Below are 21,818 nucleotides of genomic sequence, written 5' to 3' on the forward strand. Positions count from 1 at the left end.
AGACCAAATCAACCTCTGCAACACTAGGATGCCAATCAACTATTCTGGAAGACATGTAGGCCTACTGCTTCTTGCTATCACCTCTATCTGCTACTAACATTCAAGATATTCTCCTTTGCTTATCTACTATTCCTTTTGCCATTTTCTCTTCTCTCTCAGGGAGTTCAGTACTTCATTTGGCCTCCCTCTCCAACCCAAATCCTGCCTTCATCCTATAGGTCTTCCATCATACATAATAGTGTCCCTGCAGACACTTTGGTTTCCCAGTTTACTCCATTTCCTCAGTTCCTATGACATGTCCCCCGCTAAGGGGACATCCTTTCTCTTCTTCTCTTCTCTTCTCTTTTCTTCTCTTCTCTTCTCTTCTCTTCTCTTCTCTTCTCTTCTCTTTTCTTCTCTTCTCTTCTCTTCTCTTCTCTTTCCTCCCCTTTCCTCTCTCCTTCCCTTTCCTCTTCCCTCCTCTTTTTTCTTCTCTTCTCTTCTCTTCTCTTCTCTTCTCTTCTCTTCTCTTCACTCTTTCTCTCCCCTCCTTCTCCCCCCCACCTCTCTCTCTCTCTCTCTCTCTCTCTCTCTCTCTCTCTCTCTCTCTCTCTCTCTCTCCCCTATATCTCATACCACATCTTCTAGTCCTAAATCAACTATACTTCCTTGAACATTCGTAACTGGTTTTCCCATAGTCATCTCAAAATCAGAATCTAAAACAGAATTTATTGTCTTCCGCCTCAGTACTTTCCTTATCCAAAGTTCTATTACTCCATTTCCCTCACTGAAGCAATCCTCAAACTCTCCCTCTTCCTCAGTCACCATATCCAAATATTTGTCAATTAGACTTCTACAACTTCTCTTCTCTCACAGTCATCCCCCTAGTTCAGGTCTTCATTATCTCCTCCCCCACACTATTGCAACTGCCTCCTAGTTAAACTTTCCACTTCCCTTTTGCCTCTTCTCCAATCCATCCTCCATATAATTGCCAAATAATGTTCCTAAAGTACAAGTGATGCTATATTTCCTTGTGATTAGGAAACTCCAATAGTTCCCTATTACATTTGGGATTAAATACAAATTTCTCAGTATAGCATTCCATGAATCTGGTTCTGATATTTAATTTCTAGGATTCTTACACACAATTCCCTTCCACAAACTCTATGCTCCAGAAAAACTGGTCTATTGCTGTTCCCTGAAATTGGCCCTCCATCTTCCATCTCACTGCCTTTGCAGAGGTCTAGAATGCCCTCCCTCCTCAATTCTATCTTTTATCTTCCCTAGCTATTGTCAAGGTTCAGTTCATTTTATAATCCATCTTTTATAGGAAACCTTTTCTGATCCCCTAAGCTATGAGTCCTTGCTCCATCTTCAAATTCTCCTGCATATATTTATTTGTTTATCTGTTTTACCCTCTTCTTCCTTCTGTCCCAGGAAAATGTAGCTCTTTAAGAGAAGGGACTGCTTTTGTCTCTGCCTAGCACAATAGTATACTTTACACAAAGTAAGCATTTAATAAATGCTTTTTTATGAGATTGAATTCTGACCCAGTTACATGCTATTTTCAGTAAAACATATTATTTCTATTTTTTTTGTTATTACTTTGCCCCCAGATCTCAATCTGAGTCTTTAACCTGGCCAGGTTAGGTGACAGGGGAACAGAGAAGGAAGGGAGTGCCTCAAAGATATTTCTTTAATTCCCTAATGATCTCTTTGAGAATCCTCAGCCCCACATGAGCTAAAGGGTCACATTACCATCTGATAAAGGAATTAAGGGCAATTAAGTAATATTTCAGTACCTCAATTGAAAGAAGTGGTCCTTCCTTGCATTGCTAAATGAAAGAAATGAATGAAACTGAATGAATGAAACTGAAACACAGAGAAGATAGTACACAAAGAGTACCGAATTAAGATTTGTAATTCCTAAGGCCAATACTCATTCTAAGATAATTTCCTCTTTATCAGAGGCAGCATGGATTATTTGATTAGATGGATGGATGAATGCATTTGAAAAAGTCAAATCTGGGATTCTCTTTTTTCAACTCTCTATTTCAACTTCAACTTCTTCAGCTTCTCTGCAGACTGAAGGGCTAACACATAGAAGAAGAGAATATATTTGTCTTTTTAAACTCCTGAAGATAAAAGAACTAGGATCATTGAATAGAAGTTACATGGAAGCAGATCTGGGCCCACTATTTGGGAGAACTTCTAATCAATGAGACTTGCATCCTAAAGCATTGAATTCCTCATTACTGGACAATTTCAAGCTGAAACTGAATATTGTTGTAAAAAAGACCCATAGCATCATAGATTTAGAGTTGAGAAGAAGCTTTAGAGGTCACTGAGTCCAAGTCCTGCATTTTAAAGATGGGAAAATTGAAGCAGAGAAAGGGTAAGTGATTTGCCCAAGGTCACATGTCTAGTAACTGTCTGAGATAGTATACAAACTCAAACCTTGCTGAATCCAAGTCCATCACGACCCATTGCAAGGTCTAGCTATCTCCCATTGTCCCCCTAACTACCCAGTTCTACCCTCCCCAGGTTACCAAGAGGTGATCTCTAAGGTTCTATGATACTAAGATCCATTAAGTTTTCCTTTTTTCCTCACCACCCCCATTAGAGGGAACATGGAACAATGGCTAGAGTGCTAGGCTTTGAATCAGGGAGACTTGACTTCAAATTCCAACATGGACACTTACTGGTTATTTGACACTGGCAAGTGTCGGAAAACTTCTCTAGAATTTACTTAGTAAGAGGTGACTTGCTAAAGGCTTGGACCTAGAGTTAGAATAACATGAGTTCAATCTGGCTTCAGATATTTACAAGTTATGTCACCCTGGGCAAGTCATTTAACCCCTATTTGCCTCAGTTTCCTTTTCTGTAAAATGGAGGTAATAATAGCATTTATCTCTCAGGATTGTTATTGTTGTTGAACTGGAATTTATAATGAGCTGAGTTTTAAAAACTATAGTTGGAATCTAAGCAATGGAGAGGATGTCCAATTCAGCTTCCAGGATGCCTCAACCCTCTGAGACATATCATGATTGATCCACAGGTTCTACTGATGGTTCTTCCAGTTTACAAATGCTCACATTCTGCCCCTACCCTTTTATTTATAGACCAGCATATGTGTGGAGGTCCGGTACCAGGCAGCTGATGGCACTGTGGGTTCTTGGAATGATGGAGAGTTCCTGGGGGATGACTCTCTACAAGGGGAAGAGAAGGACAGTCAGGAGACAGATGGTCTGCTCCCAGGTTCCCACCGTGGTACCCGTCAGCCTGGGGAGAAGAGTTTTCGGAGGTAATAAGAAGACAATTATTTTATGCTGGGGCTTTGCAATATGTACATTGGGTAGTTCCATTTTGGTCACCCAAATAATGCCAAAAGTGGGGCCCCACACCAATCACCTTCCCTGGAGGAGGCATATGCTGGTGTCTGTGTCTGCATCAGTAGCATCTCTGCCCCAAACATCTCTGCCTTGTGATTAGGAGAGAGGCTGGATTCTGAATGTCTTCAGATTCCCTCAGACTCTTTTTATAGCATATAGGTTTATAGGCAGCAAGTCATAAAGGAAGGAACACTGGACTTGGGATTCGAACACTTCCCTTAGAGGTCTAGCTCTCCTGTTTATAAATTGCATTACCTTAGTTGAATTACCAACTTCAGGAGCCATATCTGTAAAACAGGGATATAAATATCCATATTAACTATCATCCAGAGCAAGGTTTGGATGAAATAATGTAACCAAAGTATATAGCAAGCTAAACAGCTACACAAATATTAATTATTATTAGAATTACTTGAGAAGAAATGAACAAGAAGAGCAAGGCAGTTTGATATCAATCTCCCCTCGCCCCTAACCACTGGAAATTTTAAACTTCAGAAGTCAACTGAGAATCATATACTTCATATGAAGTGTTCTGGCCTCAAAAGGGCAGGTGTCTCCTGAGAAAGAATTAACTGTTTCTCCAACCCTTAGTTCAGGAGAGATTCTAGATCTGGTTAATATGAAAGGTTTGAAACTTCCATAAGTAGTTCCACTAGCCACAAGAAGATGGATGAGTAGGACAGGAAGAGATTACTTATGTTTTCCATAACATGAGATAAGTTTTGACAGATCATTGCTTCAGATGCTTTCCTGGTCAGGATCATCCCCACTATACTTTCAGGACTGGGAACTCACCCAAACTATAGGAACAAAACAATGAATCCTGTTTATAACACAGGAATACCTTCTGTGGCTATGAAGGTGCCTAAATCAATCTTGCCAAAGCTCTCAAAATTATTCCCCTTATTAAAAAAAATCATCCTCTTCCTGTGCAAATCTACAGAGCCCCTTCCTAGTCATCCCATTTACTTCTGTTTTCCTCATACCACCCAGGTAAGATCTAGTCCAATCCTACAGCATTTATTCATTGCCTACATGTGCTCAGTATTGTCATAAACCTAAAGGGTACAAAGACAAAGCAAAAAATAGTATTTGCCTTCAAGAAACTTACATTCTAAGAAAATGAAAACCTCTACTTACAGTGAATAAACTTCTTCCAAGAATAAGAAGAAAAAAACTCCTATATAATCAAATTTTTAAAATAGACTACAGATAAAGTGACCACTCAAAACTCCTCATTAGGACAAGTCCTGATGTCTAGCAGGACCAGACCTGGGAAACATGATGTGCTCTCTATTATCAGACTAACCCAGGGCTCTACTTTTCCAATACTAACATTCAGAATTTCCTCCCTTTTTTAAAAACAGAACAGAAATTTGACAGAATAATATATAATAGGATGGGAAAGATGGGCCAGAGGACATTAGAAATGGCAGAAGAGACAATGTTTTAAATGTAATCCCACTCGCGTTCAAATCTAGAGTGGTTCTCTCTAAAGGACAGTCCTACAGACTGCAGGCTCTGTGTGAAGAAAATGTGATTCCTGATTGTCTGAGAGACCATTGAGTTGAAGACACTGTCCACTGAGTAAGTAGGTAAAGGCTTCAGAGAGATTATTGGAAGACACTTGTGCTTCTCTCTCAGACTATTCCATTGAAATCTCTCCAAATTCTCTACCCTTTTATGCAAATATTGAGAGCCTTTGGCCAGAGGCCTCTTAGCCAATCAGGAGTAACATCTCTCTCTTCATGTGAAAAAAAAATTGCTTCAGACTGGGGTGGAAATAGGGTTACCAACTTTAATCAGCAGTGATATCTTCTAGGAAAATTAGACCTCACTGGGCCAGTTGGAAGGCAAAGGGCAAATTCAAAAGTCAGAGGAATTACAGTTATCTGTACCCAGAGTAGCCCCAAGGAACTTGTAGCCTCAATTAACCTCAACTTTTATTCAGGTAAAGGAAGAGACTACTTACACGATTTTCTTCTTTAAAACAAAGTTTTTATAAAACAGCACTTGGTAAGCAAAAGCAATCTCAGGATTCTGCCCTGAGAGCTGGAATAAGGAAAGAATAACTCTGTGAGGTGATGAGATATGATGGAAAAGTATCTTGCATCTTTTGAGTCTCAACTTCTACATCTAAAAACTGGTTCCTGGTATACCTAGGAGTACACTTTTAAACTCCGTAAATCTTGGTTTCCTCAGCTGTAAAATGATGACCTTTAAGATCTCTTCTAGATCTTTACTTCAGATCCTGTGATCTAATGTCAACTTAGTGGCATCTCAAAGGGACCACCAAAGAATAACTTGTTCTTCAAATATTATGAATCAATCAACTTAACATTTATTAAGTGCCTACTGTGTGAGACACATTTGAAAGTATAAGAGCCTGAGGTATAATGGTAAAAGCCCAGAGTAAAGTCAGGTATAACTAAATTTCCAGATCAATGTATGCTAGGAAGTCACATGTATTTGTGAATTAGGAAAGAACCCAGTATTTGGACCTAGGTTCAAACACTGTCTCTATTCTTTAGTATCCATATGACCTTAGACAAGTCACTTAACCTCCATGGACTTCCGTTTGTGAGTCTCTAAAGGCTCACTAAGTTCTAAATCCATGATCCTGAGTCTTTCTGTTTTATTTCAAAGGAGAATGTCTTTCCTGCACTAACTAGGCAATACAGTAATCCAAGCCTGATTAGTACCTAACACCACTTAATTTTATTCAAAGGCTAATCAATCTTAGGAGGGAAAGAAACTGGCCAAATAAATCCAGATGAATTTAAATGAATTCAAATCTTGGCTTCGCTTCTGTGTGACCTTGTGAAACTCAACTGCCTGATCTGGGCAATGTAAGATACAGATGAAATAGGTGATCTCTAAGGTCTCTTCTACTTCTAAAAGTTATGATCCCTTAGTGAATACTTAAGAATAGCTTGCAGTGAGCATAGGGAATAACTGTAAGAAGTAAGAAGTAAGAAGATATTTATAAGATTTTCTCAGATCCTAGAGTCTGAAAACAGATTTTAATTTATTTTAAACATTTTCCTTATAGTTAAACTGACAGCCAAATTTTGTCTTCTAGTCTAAAAAATTCTAATTTAGCAACATCTAGATGAAATAATGTGATTATACCTTATGGCCATGCTCTTCTCCCTCTGCTTCCTCCCTTCCAAACCATCCTATCTCTAAGAGGAATAAGGGGCCTGGAATAGGAGATATGAAGGATGTTCATTGTTGCTACAGCAAAGGCTATCACAATGAGGTGAATGATGGAGGTAGAAGCAGTAAAAGTCTGAGCACATTCACGACTATGCTTTGGGCTCTTCTTGGACCCCAGTCATCCTTTGATCCATTGTAAACCAAAGAGGAGTGATCCCTTGTATGGTTGAATAGAAGGGTCAAGAAGGAAAAGGTAACATGGTACAGTGAGAAGAGCACAGGATTATACTCAGGGGGCCTGGGTACTCTGGTCAAATCATTTCATTTCTCTGGGCTTCTACTTCCTTAACTATAGAATGATAAACTAGTTGACCTCTGAGTTCTCTTTGAGCCCCAACTAGGATCTTATGAAATAGAAAAATACATTTTAGGATTTAGTGGCCATCTACACATTTATTGAATTATTCCCAAATCATATCCATCTCCAACAAAGGAAAAACATGAATTGTGGTTTCAGATTGGGTAAAAGAACTTCTAGAAGATAGGACAGCATGGTAGAATGAGGCAGTCAGGAAATCTAAGCTGAGTTCTCATCTTTTCTCTGCCTTTAAATGTTCTGTAACCCCAAACAAGTCAATATAACCACTCTTGACCTTAGTTTCTTGACCTGTAATAGAGATTTGAGAGAAGTAACCACTAAGATCATTTTAAATTCTAGCTTTCTTTGATTTTAAATGTCCCAGGAAGACTAAAGAAGCCAAAGGGTGGCTTACAAAGGTTCACCTCTGGGAAAACTTTACAAATAAGACAAAATAATTCTTTCTGGGACAATGTTAATTACTTAGGAAAAGGAGAGTGAACTCTGAACCAGTTCCCCCCTGGGTCCTTTAGGGGAAAAGGGAAAGGGGAAGGAGGTAATAGAAAAGGTATCTAGCTGGGAGATGAAAAGTTTTCCAGCAGAATTCCTCAACAGAATTTTCCAGATTGGTAAGAGTGGTCGGGTTAGGGTGGGGGAGAGGGAAAAGAGTCTCTGAACCTCATAGACAGGTCAAAGGCAAAGTTCCAAACTATCCCCCTCCCATCTTCATGTGGCCACTCCCAGGGCAGAAGAAGAGGAGGAGGAGGAGGACTTTTATCACAGTGACAACGATCTGGGACAGGGTGACAACAACAGCCAGTGCTCCCTGACCTCCAGGTATCACCACCACAGTCTCAGGGTGTGTGTTTGTGTGTGTGTGTGTGTGTGTGTGTGTGTGTGTGTGTGTGAGAGAGAGAGAGAGAGAGAGAGAGAGAGAGAGAGAAAGAGAGAGATTCTGTGTATGTATGTGAGAGTATATGTGTATGCACACATCTGTGGGTTTGGAGTTGAAGGACCTGAGCCCAAATCTTGGTTTTTCCAGTTACTATCTTTGTGATTTGGGGCAAGTCATTTGCCCATTCTGGGCCTTGGCTCCTCATCTGTAAAATGAGGCAATTGGATTAGATGATGTTTTTTAAGATCCCTTCCCTAATTTATGACCCTTTGCTTTCTATGGCCTCTTGCAGCTCTCCAGCTCTATTCCTATGATCTACCTGAGTATTTCTCTTAGGTAGAACTTACTACTTACTCCTACTTAAATAATTTCTCTTCTCTATGCCTCAGTTTTCTCATCTTTAAATTTATGGTCTGTCCTTGACTTAGCGCTAATACCATCCTTCTCCTCCATATCACTACCCCACTCCCAACACCCTGAGAATGTGAGAGGAGTCCCAGACAAGCTCTTTCCAGCATCTCCTGACTGCCAATTCCCTAAAGACCTTGCTTGATACCTGGAGATATTTCATTTTCAAAGTGATCTATAAACTGGAATTAAAGGTCTTTCAAAAAGAGGAAGCAGTCAGAGCAATAGGAAGCAGGAATAAGCAATGAGTAAACAATCCTGTTCTGGCTAAAGGAACTGGAAGAGTTGAGATACAATGGTAAAATTTTCCTGGAGTCTGATTCATGCTCTCCTATTACAGTAGGGAAGGAATAGGCAAAGGAGAACTGAGGCTGTTGAGCAACAAGCTCCTGGCAAAGTGAACTGGGCAAGGTCAGAGGTTCCCAACTATATGGGTGCCACTAAGGGGCTGGGGAGAAACTGGAGAATTCACATCAATTCAGTTAGCAGTGATCAAGCTCATATTATGTATCACACAGCCTGAAATAGCAAATCAAGCCAGTCTTAAGAGTCAGGAAGACCTCTGATGCATTCTGATAGAGTAACTCTGGACAAGTTACTTAAACTCTCAGACCCCTAGATGACTCCCTAAGATGATAAATAGCAGAATAATTGTTGTTCTGCTTAGAGGAAGTTTCTTTCTTATACCAATAATTTTATAAATCTGGTAAAAAAAAAAAAAGAAAGAAGTTCCAGACACTGTAATGGGAATATAAAGGCAGAAACAGAATAATCTCTGTCCTTAAGAGTTTATAGTCTACTTGGGAAAAACAATGAGTAAATTTTTAAAAATCCAAAATATATAAAAAATTAATGGACAGAGGAGATGAGGTCCAGAAATTGAGGAAATTAAAAAAAGGATTCATGTGGGAGAAACCAGGTCTCTTTAGAGTTCTGAAATCTTGAGGGATAAATCAGTTTCTGCATCCACAAAGGGCTCTATTGGGACAAAGGAAGTTCTAGAATCAGGGAAGAATAAATAAGGGATTGGTTCAAATTAAAATAAGGAAGCTGAGACTGGAGAAGAGTTTATAGTCAAAGTTGTGATTCAAAGACTGGGACTGATCCTCATTTCTGGACATGTGCTCTTGAATCATTAGAATATCTTTGTCTCTTTCCTTCATTCCTATAAAATCTATTGTGTGTTTGGAGGGATGGGGTGAGATAAAGAGGGCTGAGTTCAAATTCTGTCTCTGTTATTTACTCTCTGTGTGATCTTGAGCAAATCATTCCATTTCTTTATCATTCCATTTCTCTTCTTAAAAACTGGATGTGATGGAGGCTCACATTCTTACTGGGAAGGTTAGTGAGATATGGGGGAAAAGAGGGAAGAAAGTTCTCAGAAGATATGGGGAAACTTGCGTCTTCACTAGTGTAATAGATCTCATTACTTTCTTACCTTCTTTTAGCTTGGACAGTGAAACAAGACTAATATGGTGAGTTTCTGTCAAGGCATCTTTTTACCTACCAATTCAAGACTACACAGTGGAACAGATACACAGTGGAACAGAACCACTGAAGTCCTTTTAGAGATTGGGTCCCTGTTGGGAGAAGTCTGAGAAAATCCTCCTGTCTCTGTCATCCAAAATATTGATCCCACAAGGGCTTCATCATCCCTGCTGTTTGTTTATCCAGACCTATCCAGACTGAATTCTTCAGTCAAAACTTACCAAGCAATGTATCTGTCATGAAACTAACAGATCCCAGAACTTATAGTTGCAGGTACAGGGTAGATTCAGGCACTGGTTTTCTTAGTTCTGGGAGTCATAGTATTATGGAAATCCTCTAGAAACCCTACTCCTTCCCTCCCCCCATTTCAAGTTTATCTAATCCAACTAATTTTAGATGCTAGGGATTCAAAGGTAATCTAATAAATTGTTCCTGTTATCAGGAAGCTTTCATTTCCTGGGAGCCTATAACAAGTAAAAAGGATAAACATATTCTAAGAGGCAGCCTGGTATAGAGGGTTGGTCTTAGAATCAGGAAGACCTTGGTTCAAGTCATACCTATAATGCATCCTTTGTGATCCTGGTTAAATCACAGATTCCCCCAGAAAATCCCCTTAAGACTATGTTGTAGAACAAAGACCACCTGCATTGGTGAGGAGGTTCTTCATTGGGACAGCCCTACCACATCCCCAAAATGATAAACACTTTTCCGAGTACTATCAGCTCTTGACCCAATTTTGCCCAAACTCTGGTCCCAGGTTTCTTTTCAATCTCTCCTTTCGTTAGTAGTTACCCAGTAAATTTTATTGAATTTGCCCTTCTGGACACCATAGACTCACTCACTTGCTAGTCCTCAGAGGATAATTTAACTCATTCATTTATTTAATAAACATTAATGCTAGTATACCTTCACTTCCTTTGAATATCTCTTCCCCTATTTCTAGCACTTTCCCTAAAATCACGGTATGTCTTGTTCTTTCTGTCTCCTTCTAAAATCCTCATAGGTAATAAATTGATAGTTCTCCAAATCTTAGAAAATACCCAGTAGTTAGGTCTACAAAATGTTCCTGAAATTCCTCTCCCCTCCACTTATTCATTAAATCCCATAACTAACATTCTACTAATACTAACTGGGGCAAGAAATTTTCCAGTTTCCTTGTGAGAGTGGAAGGTCATATCCTACATATTGTACACCTTCACTCAAATGCATGTAGCCCCCAAATACATTCGCAATGCTTCTAATGAACAAAAGAATGACACTCCAGTCCAAAGATCTGATAATTGATGAGAAGGTTCTGACAGGTTAGCCTACTGGAGATGGTCCTTTCTGAAAAATATGATAAATCTGAGATCCCATCAAATTCTTCTTGCATAAAGTTTGCTCAGATTAAACACACATAAATACACATACATAAACACTCAAATACTCTGGAGATGCTGCAGTGTCTGACTAGGGGTGTTGTTATTTTCTGTGTCAGTCACATCTCAGGTGCTAAGTCAAATGGCTCATCTCAAGCAAACCAACAGAAAAGTAGCTAGGTGGTGAAGTGGACAGAGCAGTGGCCTTTGAGTCAGGAGGACAGGAGTTCGAATCTGACCTTAGACATTTGCCATTTACTAGCTGCGTGACCTTGGGCAAGTCATTTAACCCTAATTGCCTCGCATCCAGGGCCATCTCCAGTTGTCCTGAATCATATCTGATCACTGGACCCAAATGACTCTGGAAGAAAAAAATGAGGCTGGTGACTTAGCATAGCATACCCATCACTCAAATTCAATTCATGTGCTTCTCATGACATCACCTCCCTGTTGTCATGTTCTTTGGAAAAGGACAAACAAAAAACATCAGAGAATTGGTCAGGATCTAAAGCTTTAATCTTGAGTTGGGCTCTAGAAGAGTGAAGTCTTGAATTTCTTCTTTCTAATATCTCAGCACTCCTACTTTGTTTGGTGATTTGGGTCCCCCTATGCCAGTCACTCTTTCTTGACTTATTCTTTCTGTTGTCTCTTTTACCCCTCTGATCCCTGTGCCAAAGGCCAAAGGGACTTCTGTTATACCTGCACAATGGCAACACCCATGGTCCCCTGACTTCCTTATTAGCTAAGGGGAGGGAAATGGAAAAGAGGATATCTTGTCCTTACCTGGCTTTCTTACTAATGATCCTTCTTATTCCAGTGGGGACCTTGCAGAAGTCAGGTACCTCGCTCCTCTTCCCAGGGTCAAGGAGAGGTTGGATCTAATTGCATGGGGGTGGAGGAGGAATGGGAAGTGTGTTCCCAGAGGGGTTGTGTGCAGTGGTGATGTGCCTTAAGCATGTGTGCATGTGTGCAAAACGAGTTTTGAAGATACAGCAAGAAGAGGTATGGGAATTCCCATCATTAGAAGGGAATGTTTTTCTTTTCCTTTCAGCTTCTACCCTGACTTCCCCATACTATACATTTTACTCTGTGATGAAAATTCCTGAAGAAAATCAGAACTATCAGAGTTATGCCCTAACTCTGAGGGAATCTGGGACCTAGAATCACTTCCTCCAAAACAGGGTAATTTCACATCCAAGGGCATTTTGACCCAAATTTTCAGCCAGTACTAAAGATTGTCCAAAGACAGTGTTAGAACTAGAGGAAAACAATCCAAGAAAGTCAGAAAGAGAAATAGAAAGATAGTGATCACCTGGTATAGTAGAAAATACATACAGTAAAATCTTGGATCAAATTGTAATATTTGCTACCTATGTGATCTTGAGAAAGTCACTTAAACTCATGTGTAAACCCATCAGGATAGATCCCTGCCAGGTCTGGAGCTGTGATACTAATGTATGAGCTTGGGAAAATCACTTAACTTTCAGAGGCCTTAATTGTCTCATGTTTAATATGGAACCAGATAACCTTTAAGGTCCCTCCCACCTATGAATAACACAGAGAGATAGAAACTATAGATGCTAAGCTTCAGAGATGGTTATAGATTGGATAGCTTTCTAAAGCACACCCTGAAATCTCACTCATGTCCTGTCCCTGTGACACCTTCTGGGGTAACTCTAAGAAGTGGTCCCCGGGTCTATGTCTCCAAATGACTCAAAGTGTATAGGGCAGAAGCAGCAAGAGGATGGCAATGCAATAAGGGTCAATCCCAGCTCAGGACACTGAAGATTTAGAGAATAATCAATCTAGTTTGGATATGGGGAAGAAGATGTAAAATAAGCAAAAACTGTGGGGACAGAAGGTCTGAGTTCAAGTTGTCCCAGTATCTCATCATCAGGGTTCATTCATCAACCATCCTTACTTGTCTTTTGGCTTCAAGACTTCATTCTTCCTCTCCATCCATTACCACACTCTAAAGTATCTTTCTGTTTCTGCTTTTGTGCATTTGCTTTGCCAGCTATGAAGCCTTATGTACATGTGTCTGTGAAGGGGAAAACCATGTGTTAGAGAAAAGGGGGAAGGGTTGTGTGTGGTGTTCCCAGGTTTGGGGTGATAATGGGACATTGGTACTCCATGTGCCTGAGGACCAACGTTTGTACTTCTTATTTGGTATTACCCTCATATTTTTCTATGATTTCAGAACAAAACCCAAAGGGAAAGAGAAAAAGCATCATATTTTATCATTCAGGTACACTCACCCCAACCTTATGCCCCCACTTTGACCTCTCTGTGAGAGGACCCAATTTACTATTTGTAATTGTTTTATTGGAACTCCTGGGAGATGCTCACCACTTTCAGGGGTTCTTTTTACTCAGGCTGTATCTTTGGCCCAAGATTTTGCCCACAAAAATTTTAGGACTAGTTGAACATTTCCCTTCTGTGAGCTCATCAGTCATTATTGATCTGGGTCAAAAGAATATATGGAAAATTCTGACCCTTTTGACAGTGTTGACAGCAGCCATCCAATTAAATATTAGTTAGAGACCTGGTAAATGTCCAGTAGTTTAAAGACAAAGCAAACTTACCCCGTTGATGTAAATATTAGCTACATAATAATGACATTGACCAGTTTTTGATCTTCAGCAATAACATAAATATGTGATGCCTGAAAAAGTTTTGTGCTCCCCATTTGCTTAGCCTCCCTTCTCTCAGAGTACAGAAGCAATATGGTAGCCATAGCAAAAACTTTTTCTGGTTTGAAAGCCCCGGTTCTAAAGACAAACTGGAACGTGACCTTGCTCTGTGGGTCTGTTACTAAGCTCCCAGTCCAGCTGAGCTCCTTCAGGACAGAACTAAAAGGGGGAGGTTCAGCCTTCCATTCATTTAGGAGGAGCAATGCACATGTAGGAATGTGAACATAGCTCACAATGGTCAGAGAGGGAAACTGAAGGAAGTGTTGATAAGAGATCCAAGCAGTAACTGATATAGCCCGGGTCCACCATTATCTACACTATTTCCCTGCATGGGGAACTGGGGCTACTGCAGTCTGATCCCTAATAGTAGATATTCGGAAAATTTAGCTCCAGATCACCTGCAAGCCAGGGGTGATGAAGGGAGATAGGGACAAGATCTGGCATAACCACTAAGAACTTCAGATACTTACTTGCTGTATGACCATGTGCAAATCACTTAACTTCTCTGTGCTTCAGTTTCCTTAGTTTAAAATAAATATGTTGAACTCTAGAACCTCTAATATCCCTTACAATTCTAAATCTATGATCCTGTGACCCAATGACATGGAAGGGATGTTCCAGCTGCCTCAGATAGTCTTATCTCAGTATCATTTAGGTAGCTGTACCCCACTCCTATATCCTCCCAAATCTCATTTAATTGAGATATACTGAAGTTGGCGACCCCTTCACCCTCTATTTCCAAAGCCATTCCTCAAGTAATTAATTGCCTCCCTATTCCCCTAGAAGAGATGACTCTATGTTTCAATATTGACTGCTTTTCATTCCTTCCACATCTACTGCATAGCAAGGAAATGTGGAAGTGTGAAAGGAAATAAAGTGTTTCAGAGACAGGGAGGTCCCTGGGAAGAGCTGGGCTTGGGAAAAGAGCATGTTCTAGGTTCCAGCCAGTCTCTAATCTGTATGTTGGTATATGTCTGTGCTTGCATGTGTTGATGTACATATGCATACTCATTTCCTTGTTTCTTCCTGGCTCAGCAAAGGCAGAGAGAAGACCAAGGGAGGAAAAGATGGAGAGCACAAGTAGGTGACCTTGGCGTATGGTGGACCTATTGGGTGCCACATTGTGCAGCATCTATGATCACTAGGTTCTGCTCTATGAGGAAGAGAGCTGTGGTTTAGAATTGGGCTTACCTAGCTGTTCCCCTCACCTGATATGGGTTAATAATAATAAGCTGGCCTATCCAGATAGAAGGGCAATGGGATAGGGAACGAGGTCTTCATATATATATATATATATATATATATATATGTGTGTGTGTGTGTGTGTGTGTGTGTGTGTGTGTGTGTGTGTGTGTGTATATATACACATATATATATATATATATATATATGTGTATGTATACACACACACACACACACACACACACACACACCTGCTGGAACAGGCCAGAAAGGGCCATTATGATCTGGGATGACTCAGGACTTTGAGGTGGAAATGCCAAGTGCTAGAATAGACAGATCAGAATGGCAAAAATATCTGTATTCCATTCTCATGGTTTTTATGAATAACACTTTCTCTTCCTATGTCTTTTCCCTACATCCTTTATTTTCCTTTTGCCTGAATGACTGATATGTGTGTGGTAAAGGAGTTAGACTTCTGTTTGGTCCTAGAAAACAGAGATAGGAGCAGGGAATAGAAATTTCAGAGAAGCTGATTTAAATGCATGCATAAATGCATACATGAATGAATGAATGTCAACGCATTTCTTAAGTGTTTACTACTTGCCAAGAACTGGTTTGGTTTTTTTCTTTTTGGTTTTGGGTGTTTTGGGTTGTTTTTTTTTTTACAAGGCAAAAGTGACTTGCCCAAGGTCATCCAGCTAGGTAATTATTAAGTATTTGAGGCCACATTTGAACTCAGGTCCTCCTGACTCCAAGGCTGATGCACTAGCCACTGCACCACCTAGCTGCCCCAAGAACTGTATTATGTGCCAAAGATTCCAATTCAAAGCATGATATAACTCCTGTTCTCATAGAACTTCCTTTCTAATAGAGGGTGATAGCACAGAAGTTGTGTTGGCCAGGGGAAGGGAAATTAGGCCTGAGTCAAAGGAATGTTGAGTGGAAGCATAGGTTAGTCAATGCCAATGCCCTTTCCAGAAGCAATATACTATATATGATTGGATTACTCTATTCCCAAAGCAAGGAGTAGAGGAAAAGAGTAGCAGTATAAATGCTGTAGCAGGACAGATGGCAGATGACCTGTTTGGATGGTTCATCAAAATCTGGTTTAGGGTTAAGCATAATGCTTCAGGTGGGAGGGAATAGGATAGTAATGACTTCAGGGCAAGTGAGATGGCTTGGTAGGTGTCCATCCATCAGATTTGATATAAAAGAAAAAGTTTCTAACAATTAGTACTACCCCAAAGTACAAAAGGATGTCTAGGTGATGTAGTGGATAGAATGCTGAAACTGGAGAAGGGAGACTCATCTTCATGAGTTCAAATCTGGCCTCAGACACTTACTAGCTGTGTGAACCTGGACAAGTCACTTAGCTCTATTTGTCTCAATTTCCTCATCTATAAAATGAACTAGAGAAGGAAATGGTAAATCACTCAGTAACTTTGCCAAAAAAATCCCAAATGGGGTCACAAAGAATCAGGCAGCTGAAAATGACTCAACAACAGAATGGAACACACTGCTTTGGAAGAAGCTTAGGCAAAGTTCAAATTATCAATTCTTGAGGAATGTGGTTTATAAGTAACTGCGAGAGATGATATTCCTGGGACCTAAAGAGGACAAGCACACACACACACACACACACACACACACACACACACACACACACACACACACAAACATCTTATGAGGCGGAAAAGTGGAGGAGTAGACAGTCATAGGGTACCAAAGGATCTGGGACAATGGATTCTGGGTTCAGAGCTATGGAGGAATGGGGCAAGCACTGAGAAGGTCCAGAGAAACTATGTTCTTTTCTCCTGTGCTGGTTATATATATGGCACATCAGTTCTTAAGAAATGGGAGATGTTAATTAAGGGATAGATGATAGGAGAGATGATAAATGATAGGATAGAGAAAGAGAAGTTCTCAATGAGAATTATATATAGAGATGGGGCTACAAAGATAGCAAGGATGGCAACTAATGAATGAACTCTTAACCAGCTCTTTTAGGCTCTCATAGACTCAAACCAGAATTTCCCAGGATCATAAGGATATTATATTTGGGTGTCTCTTCCAATATATTTATATTTATATTTGGGTGCCTCTTCCATATAACCTTCAAGAATAGTCACTTCCATTGAAGTCCTACTCTGGTGCCTTTTTATAATGTGGAGAAGATAAGTTCTCAAAACATGCTAACAAGGAAGGAGCTCTGTCCTATCAGACAATAAAGGCTTCAAGTACAACCAATCAATCATTCAATTAGTATTTATTCCATGCTGGACATCATGCTGGGCCCTGGAACCTATTCTAAAGAAATTTACATTTTAATAGTGGAGAGAAAACACATAGATAATCAGTCATATACATTATATATGTGTGTATGTGTACAGACATACATATAATACAAAGTAATCTTATAAGGAATGAGCTACTTTCCATCGGCAGCTGAGGAAATTAGGAAAATCCTCCTACAGAGGTGGCCTCTGATCTGAGTCTCAAAGGAAGCCCCTTTTTAAGCAATAAAACAATATAGCATATAGAAATGTGAAGGAAGGCATATTCTTACATGTCTGAAGTTACTGCATGGCAAACAATGATTGATTATCTATATTTTAAAAATCTCCACTAAAGGTGAATAAGAGGAAGTGAGTTAAAATCATAGCAAGGGAGATAGATTAGGCACAATTTCCCTGTTCCGCTGCATTCATTTTGGATTCCCTTAATTTCCCCACGTGATTCTAAACAACTCCTTATTGGGAAAGCTCATCTTTTTTTTTTTTTTAGGTTTTTGAAAGGCAAATGGGGTTAAGTGGCTTGCCCAAGGCCACACAGCTAGGTAATTATTAAGTGTCTGAGGCTAGATTTGAACTCAGGTACCCCTGACTCCAGGGCCGGTGCTCTATCCACTGTACCACCTAGCCACCCCTTGGGAAAGTTCATTTTGTAAGATCCAATCAGCCTTGTAACTCACATCTCATCTGGACTCTACACCTTGGATTAGAGGGGGCAGTCATAAACTCCTCCATATGAGGAGGGGGAACAATACTAATATCTCCCTAGGCTTCTTGTTTCCCATCCCTCTCAGTTTTAGATTTCTATGTCTTCTCCATTTTTCCCCACCCCCACCCCTTCTCCATCCACCTCTTTCATTTTTCTTTTGTACATTGTCTTCTCCCATTGGGAATAAGTTCCTTGAGGGCAGGGATTATCTTTGCCTTTTTTTTTCATGTATTTTCCCAGTCCTCAGAGCAGTGCTGGTACAAGCTTTTGATTCTTGATTGAAGAAAGAATTTGCTCACTGTAAATCAAAGATTCTTAGCCCTTTATGCATTATTGAACCATCCGGCAGTCTGGTTACCTTGAATCCTTTCTCAAAAAAATGTAGAACTTTTCAACTTATTATTGAAGGAAATGCTAAATTCATTTAGAAGTTAGTAAAAACTAAGGTGCAAGTTTTTCCTTTTCCAAGTTCATGATCTCTTGAGGGGACAGAGTCCATGGACCCCAGGTAAAGGAACTCTTGTTTTAAGCATTGTGAAAATCTAAGGAAATCTGTATCTGAGTGAGAGGGATGGGAAACAAGGAGAAGCCTGGGGAGATGTTAGTACTGTTCCCCTCCTCAAATGAAGGAGTTTATGACTGCAATTCTTTCTCATAGAGTCTTCAAAACCTGAAGTGCCTTTTTAAAACCTCTTTCTCTCCTTCAGTCTCTAATAATAGAAAACCAGAAACCAAGTTCTTTCGATGACTCAGTGGATGGAGAGTCATATCCTGAGTTCATATCCTATCTCAGATACTTTCTTAATTTTATAATCCTGGGCAAGTCATTTAACTTGGAGATAGTATGAGAACCTACCTCACATTATTGTTGTAAGCATCAAATGAACTAACATAGAAAATGCTTCTACAAATTTTAAAATTCTATATAAGTGCCAGTTATTATGTCCATTAAAAACTTTTGCTCAACCCTCCTTCCTCCTCTCCCCCCCCCCCCACTACATATACCCTAGTTCTTAACCTATTTGTTACATTAGGAAAAGCACTGTCTCTAGACCATCAGAGGATTTAGGTTCAAATCCCAACACTGATGCTGATCTAACTTTAACTCTTTAGACCTTAGTTTTTTTAATCAGTAAATTGAATAGAGAGAGGAGCAGTTAAACAGATAAACCCTGAGATCCAGCTCAGTTCTTGACCTATGATCTCACCCATTCTTTTGTTAACTGCTTCCCTATGGCTCTCTTTACCTTTGATTTTGTCTTTTTCTAATCCTTTTTACCTTTGTTAATTTTCCAAATGTCCAAATGTGATCTTGGAACCCTTCTTATCCTAAACCTTCCTTGGATCTTTATTAAGTTTAGGAAATAATAAATAAATTGGAAAAAAATAGGAATTAAAGTGACCATAGAGCTAGAACTGAAAGAATTCTCAAAGGTTGTTCAAAATTCACACTGGAGTCAGACCATACTTGAACTTATTCAGAAGCCTAAAACATGATCTAACTGATTGACCTTTCCAGACTTAATGTCATACTATAAGGTTCAACATCAAGAAAAGCTTCTAAAAAATTAAATCTTTCCAGAAACAGAATGATTTCCCTTAGGAATACTTCATTGGCAGGATGACCTTTTGGGGGACAATTGGAGAGGAGATTCTTAGGGCAGCTAGATGGCACAGTGGATAGAGCACTGACCCTAGTATCAGGAAGACAGGAATTCGAATTCAGCCTCTGACATTTATGAGCTGTGTGACCTTGGGCAAGTTACTTAATCCTGATTGCCCAGCATCCAGGGTCATCTCCAGTCATCCTGATTCATATCTGGCCACTGAACTCAGATGGTTCTGAAGGAGAAAGTAAGGCTGATGACCTAGCACAGCACCCCCTCACTTAAATCCAGTTCGTGTGTTTGTCAGGGCATCACCTCCCTGATGTTGTGGTCTTCTCTGAAAATGAAGGACAAACATTACTAGAGGAGATTCTTATTCTGGAATGAGTAGGTCCCATGCAAATCTAAAATCTGTTATCTGAATTTGCAGTCTAGATTGGCCTATCTTTGAAGGATTCAATCAGCCTCAGGCAAATGAGGAAAAAATAGTTAATGAAAATTCAATAGACTTTGAAAAGGAACTATTAATGATATATCAATAAAGTCACTTGTGTCTGTGACTAGATAATCAAAAGAATGAACTCTACAAAGAAGAGGTATGTTTATCTATGTTTAGAAATTAAGGCAAAGCTAACTGTTAGGGCAGCTAGGTAGTGCAGTAAGCACTTAGGAGTCAGAAAAACTTGAGTTCAAATCTAGCCTCACTAGATTTATGACTTGAACAAGTCACTTAACCTTTGTGTGCTTCAGTTTCTTCATATGTAAAATATATAATAATAATAATAATAATAAAATAATAATAGTACCTACCTCCCAGCATTATTATGAAAATCAAATGAGATAATAATTATAAAGCTCTTAGCATAGTGGCTATTATTAGATTTATGTTCTCATTAATATGGGAGCTCTTTCCAAAGATACAAATTGCAACTAATACACACCTACAACTTCTACAATAATATAAATAACTTTTTTATAAATCACTTTCTATGATAATATATGTATGTATATATATACATATAGTCATAAATATGCATGCATATTTCTCCTTGAATAACACAACTTTGGACAGCTAGATAGAGCAATGGATAGAACACTGGGTCTGGAATCAAGAAAACCTGAGTTTATATCCTACCTCAGATACTTACTAGCTATGTGTTCCTGAACAAGTCACTTAGCCTCTGTTTGCTTTACTCTTCTGGAGAAGAAAATGACAAACCATTCCAAAATCCTTGCAAAAAAAAAAAAACAAGCCATGAACAGTATGGTTTTCCTGGTCATGAAGTATCAGATAAGACTGAACAACAACAATGAACAGTGTATCCCCAAAGCTAGACATTTAAATCTTTGTAGAAGTGAATTGTAGGGGCAGCTAGGTGGCACAGTTCAAATCCGGTCTCAAACAGTAATTACCCAGCTGTGTGGCCTTGGGCAAGCCACTTAACCCCATTTGCCTTGCAAAAACCTAAAAAAAAAGTGAATTGTAGTACTTTGTTAACCCCAAATATTTCAGAATATGTTCATCATATACATGTATATACTTACAAATATGTAAAATAATTGCATTTTTAAATTCTATACCATGGAACTGAAAAAGAATGTTAGGTTATTAAAAGCAAATGATAATTATAGTCAACTAACATATTTTTCTTTTTCTTTTTTTTGAAACTGAGTCTCCCCATTTCTCCCTGACTGGAAACATATTGACTACACATAACCTGATCCTGCTACTGATGGTTCGAAACCTTTCATTTGTTTGTTTATTGTCAGAAGAGAGTACCTTTCCTTAGGCAGCCTGATCCTCTCTTCATCCAGCTCCATCCCCCTTTGGCACCAAATTGGTCTTAGACTTATTGTGGGAGTCCAACCTAGCTTTTAACTTGACTGCATCTCCATCTTCTGAAGCTCCAGCAATCTATCAGCCTCAATTTTCCCCAAGAATAAGAATTATATTCCTGTGCCCCCATTCCTGATAACAAACATGATTTTGACTTTTCAATATTCATCAGAATTTCAAAAGGCAGAGGTAATAAATATGGCTCATGTGTGACAAGTGCCCCATATTTAAAACTAACAAATATTTGAGTCTACAAAAAAAAAATCTGTTTTTCTGAAACTTGTCTTCATGTTCATATCTAAGAGAAAACTTCATTGTTTTCAAGTCTTCAGATGAGCTCAAAGTATTGGTATTATCTCAGAAATGAAGAAGGATCATTTTAAACCTTGCTATTGTTAGAACTGACTACCAGGGAAGATGAACATAATCCAGAGACTGTGTCATAAAATCCAAATCTTTAGT

At 39.3% G+C, this 21,818-nt stretch overlaps 1 protein-coding gene across 1 annotated transcript in view; it reads left to right on the forward strand.

Moving 5' to 3' along the window:
- Nucleotides 1–21,818, forward strand: part of OTOF (otoferlin) — a 178,847-nt gene that overhangs the window by 74,232 nt on the left and 82,797 nt on the right. The window contains exons 6-7 of the mRNA XM_074188236.1: nucleotides 3,102–3,283; nucleotides 14,766–14,810. Of these exons, the coding sequence (XP_074044337.1) occupies nucleotides 3,102–3,283; nucleotides 14,766–14,810 (227 nt within the window). The remainder of the gene's footprint in view (nucleotides 1–3,101; nucleotides 3,284–14,765; nucleotides 14,811–21,818) is intronic.

This window comes from Macrotis lagotis, chromosome 1, assembly GCF_037893015.1.
Source record: "Macrotis lagotis isolate mMagLag1 chromosome 1, bilby.v1.9.chrom.fasta, whole genome shotgun sequence".
NCBI lineage: Eukaryota > Metazoa > Chordata > Mammalia > Peramelemorphia > Peramelidae > Macrotis > Macrotis lagotis.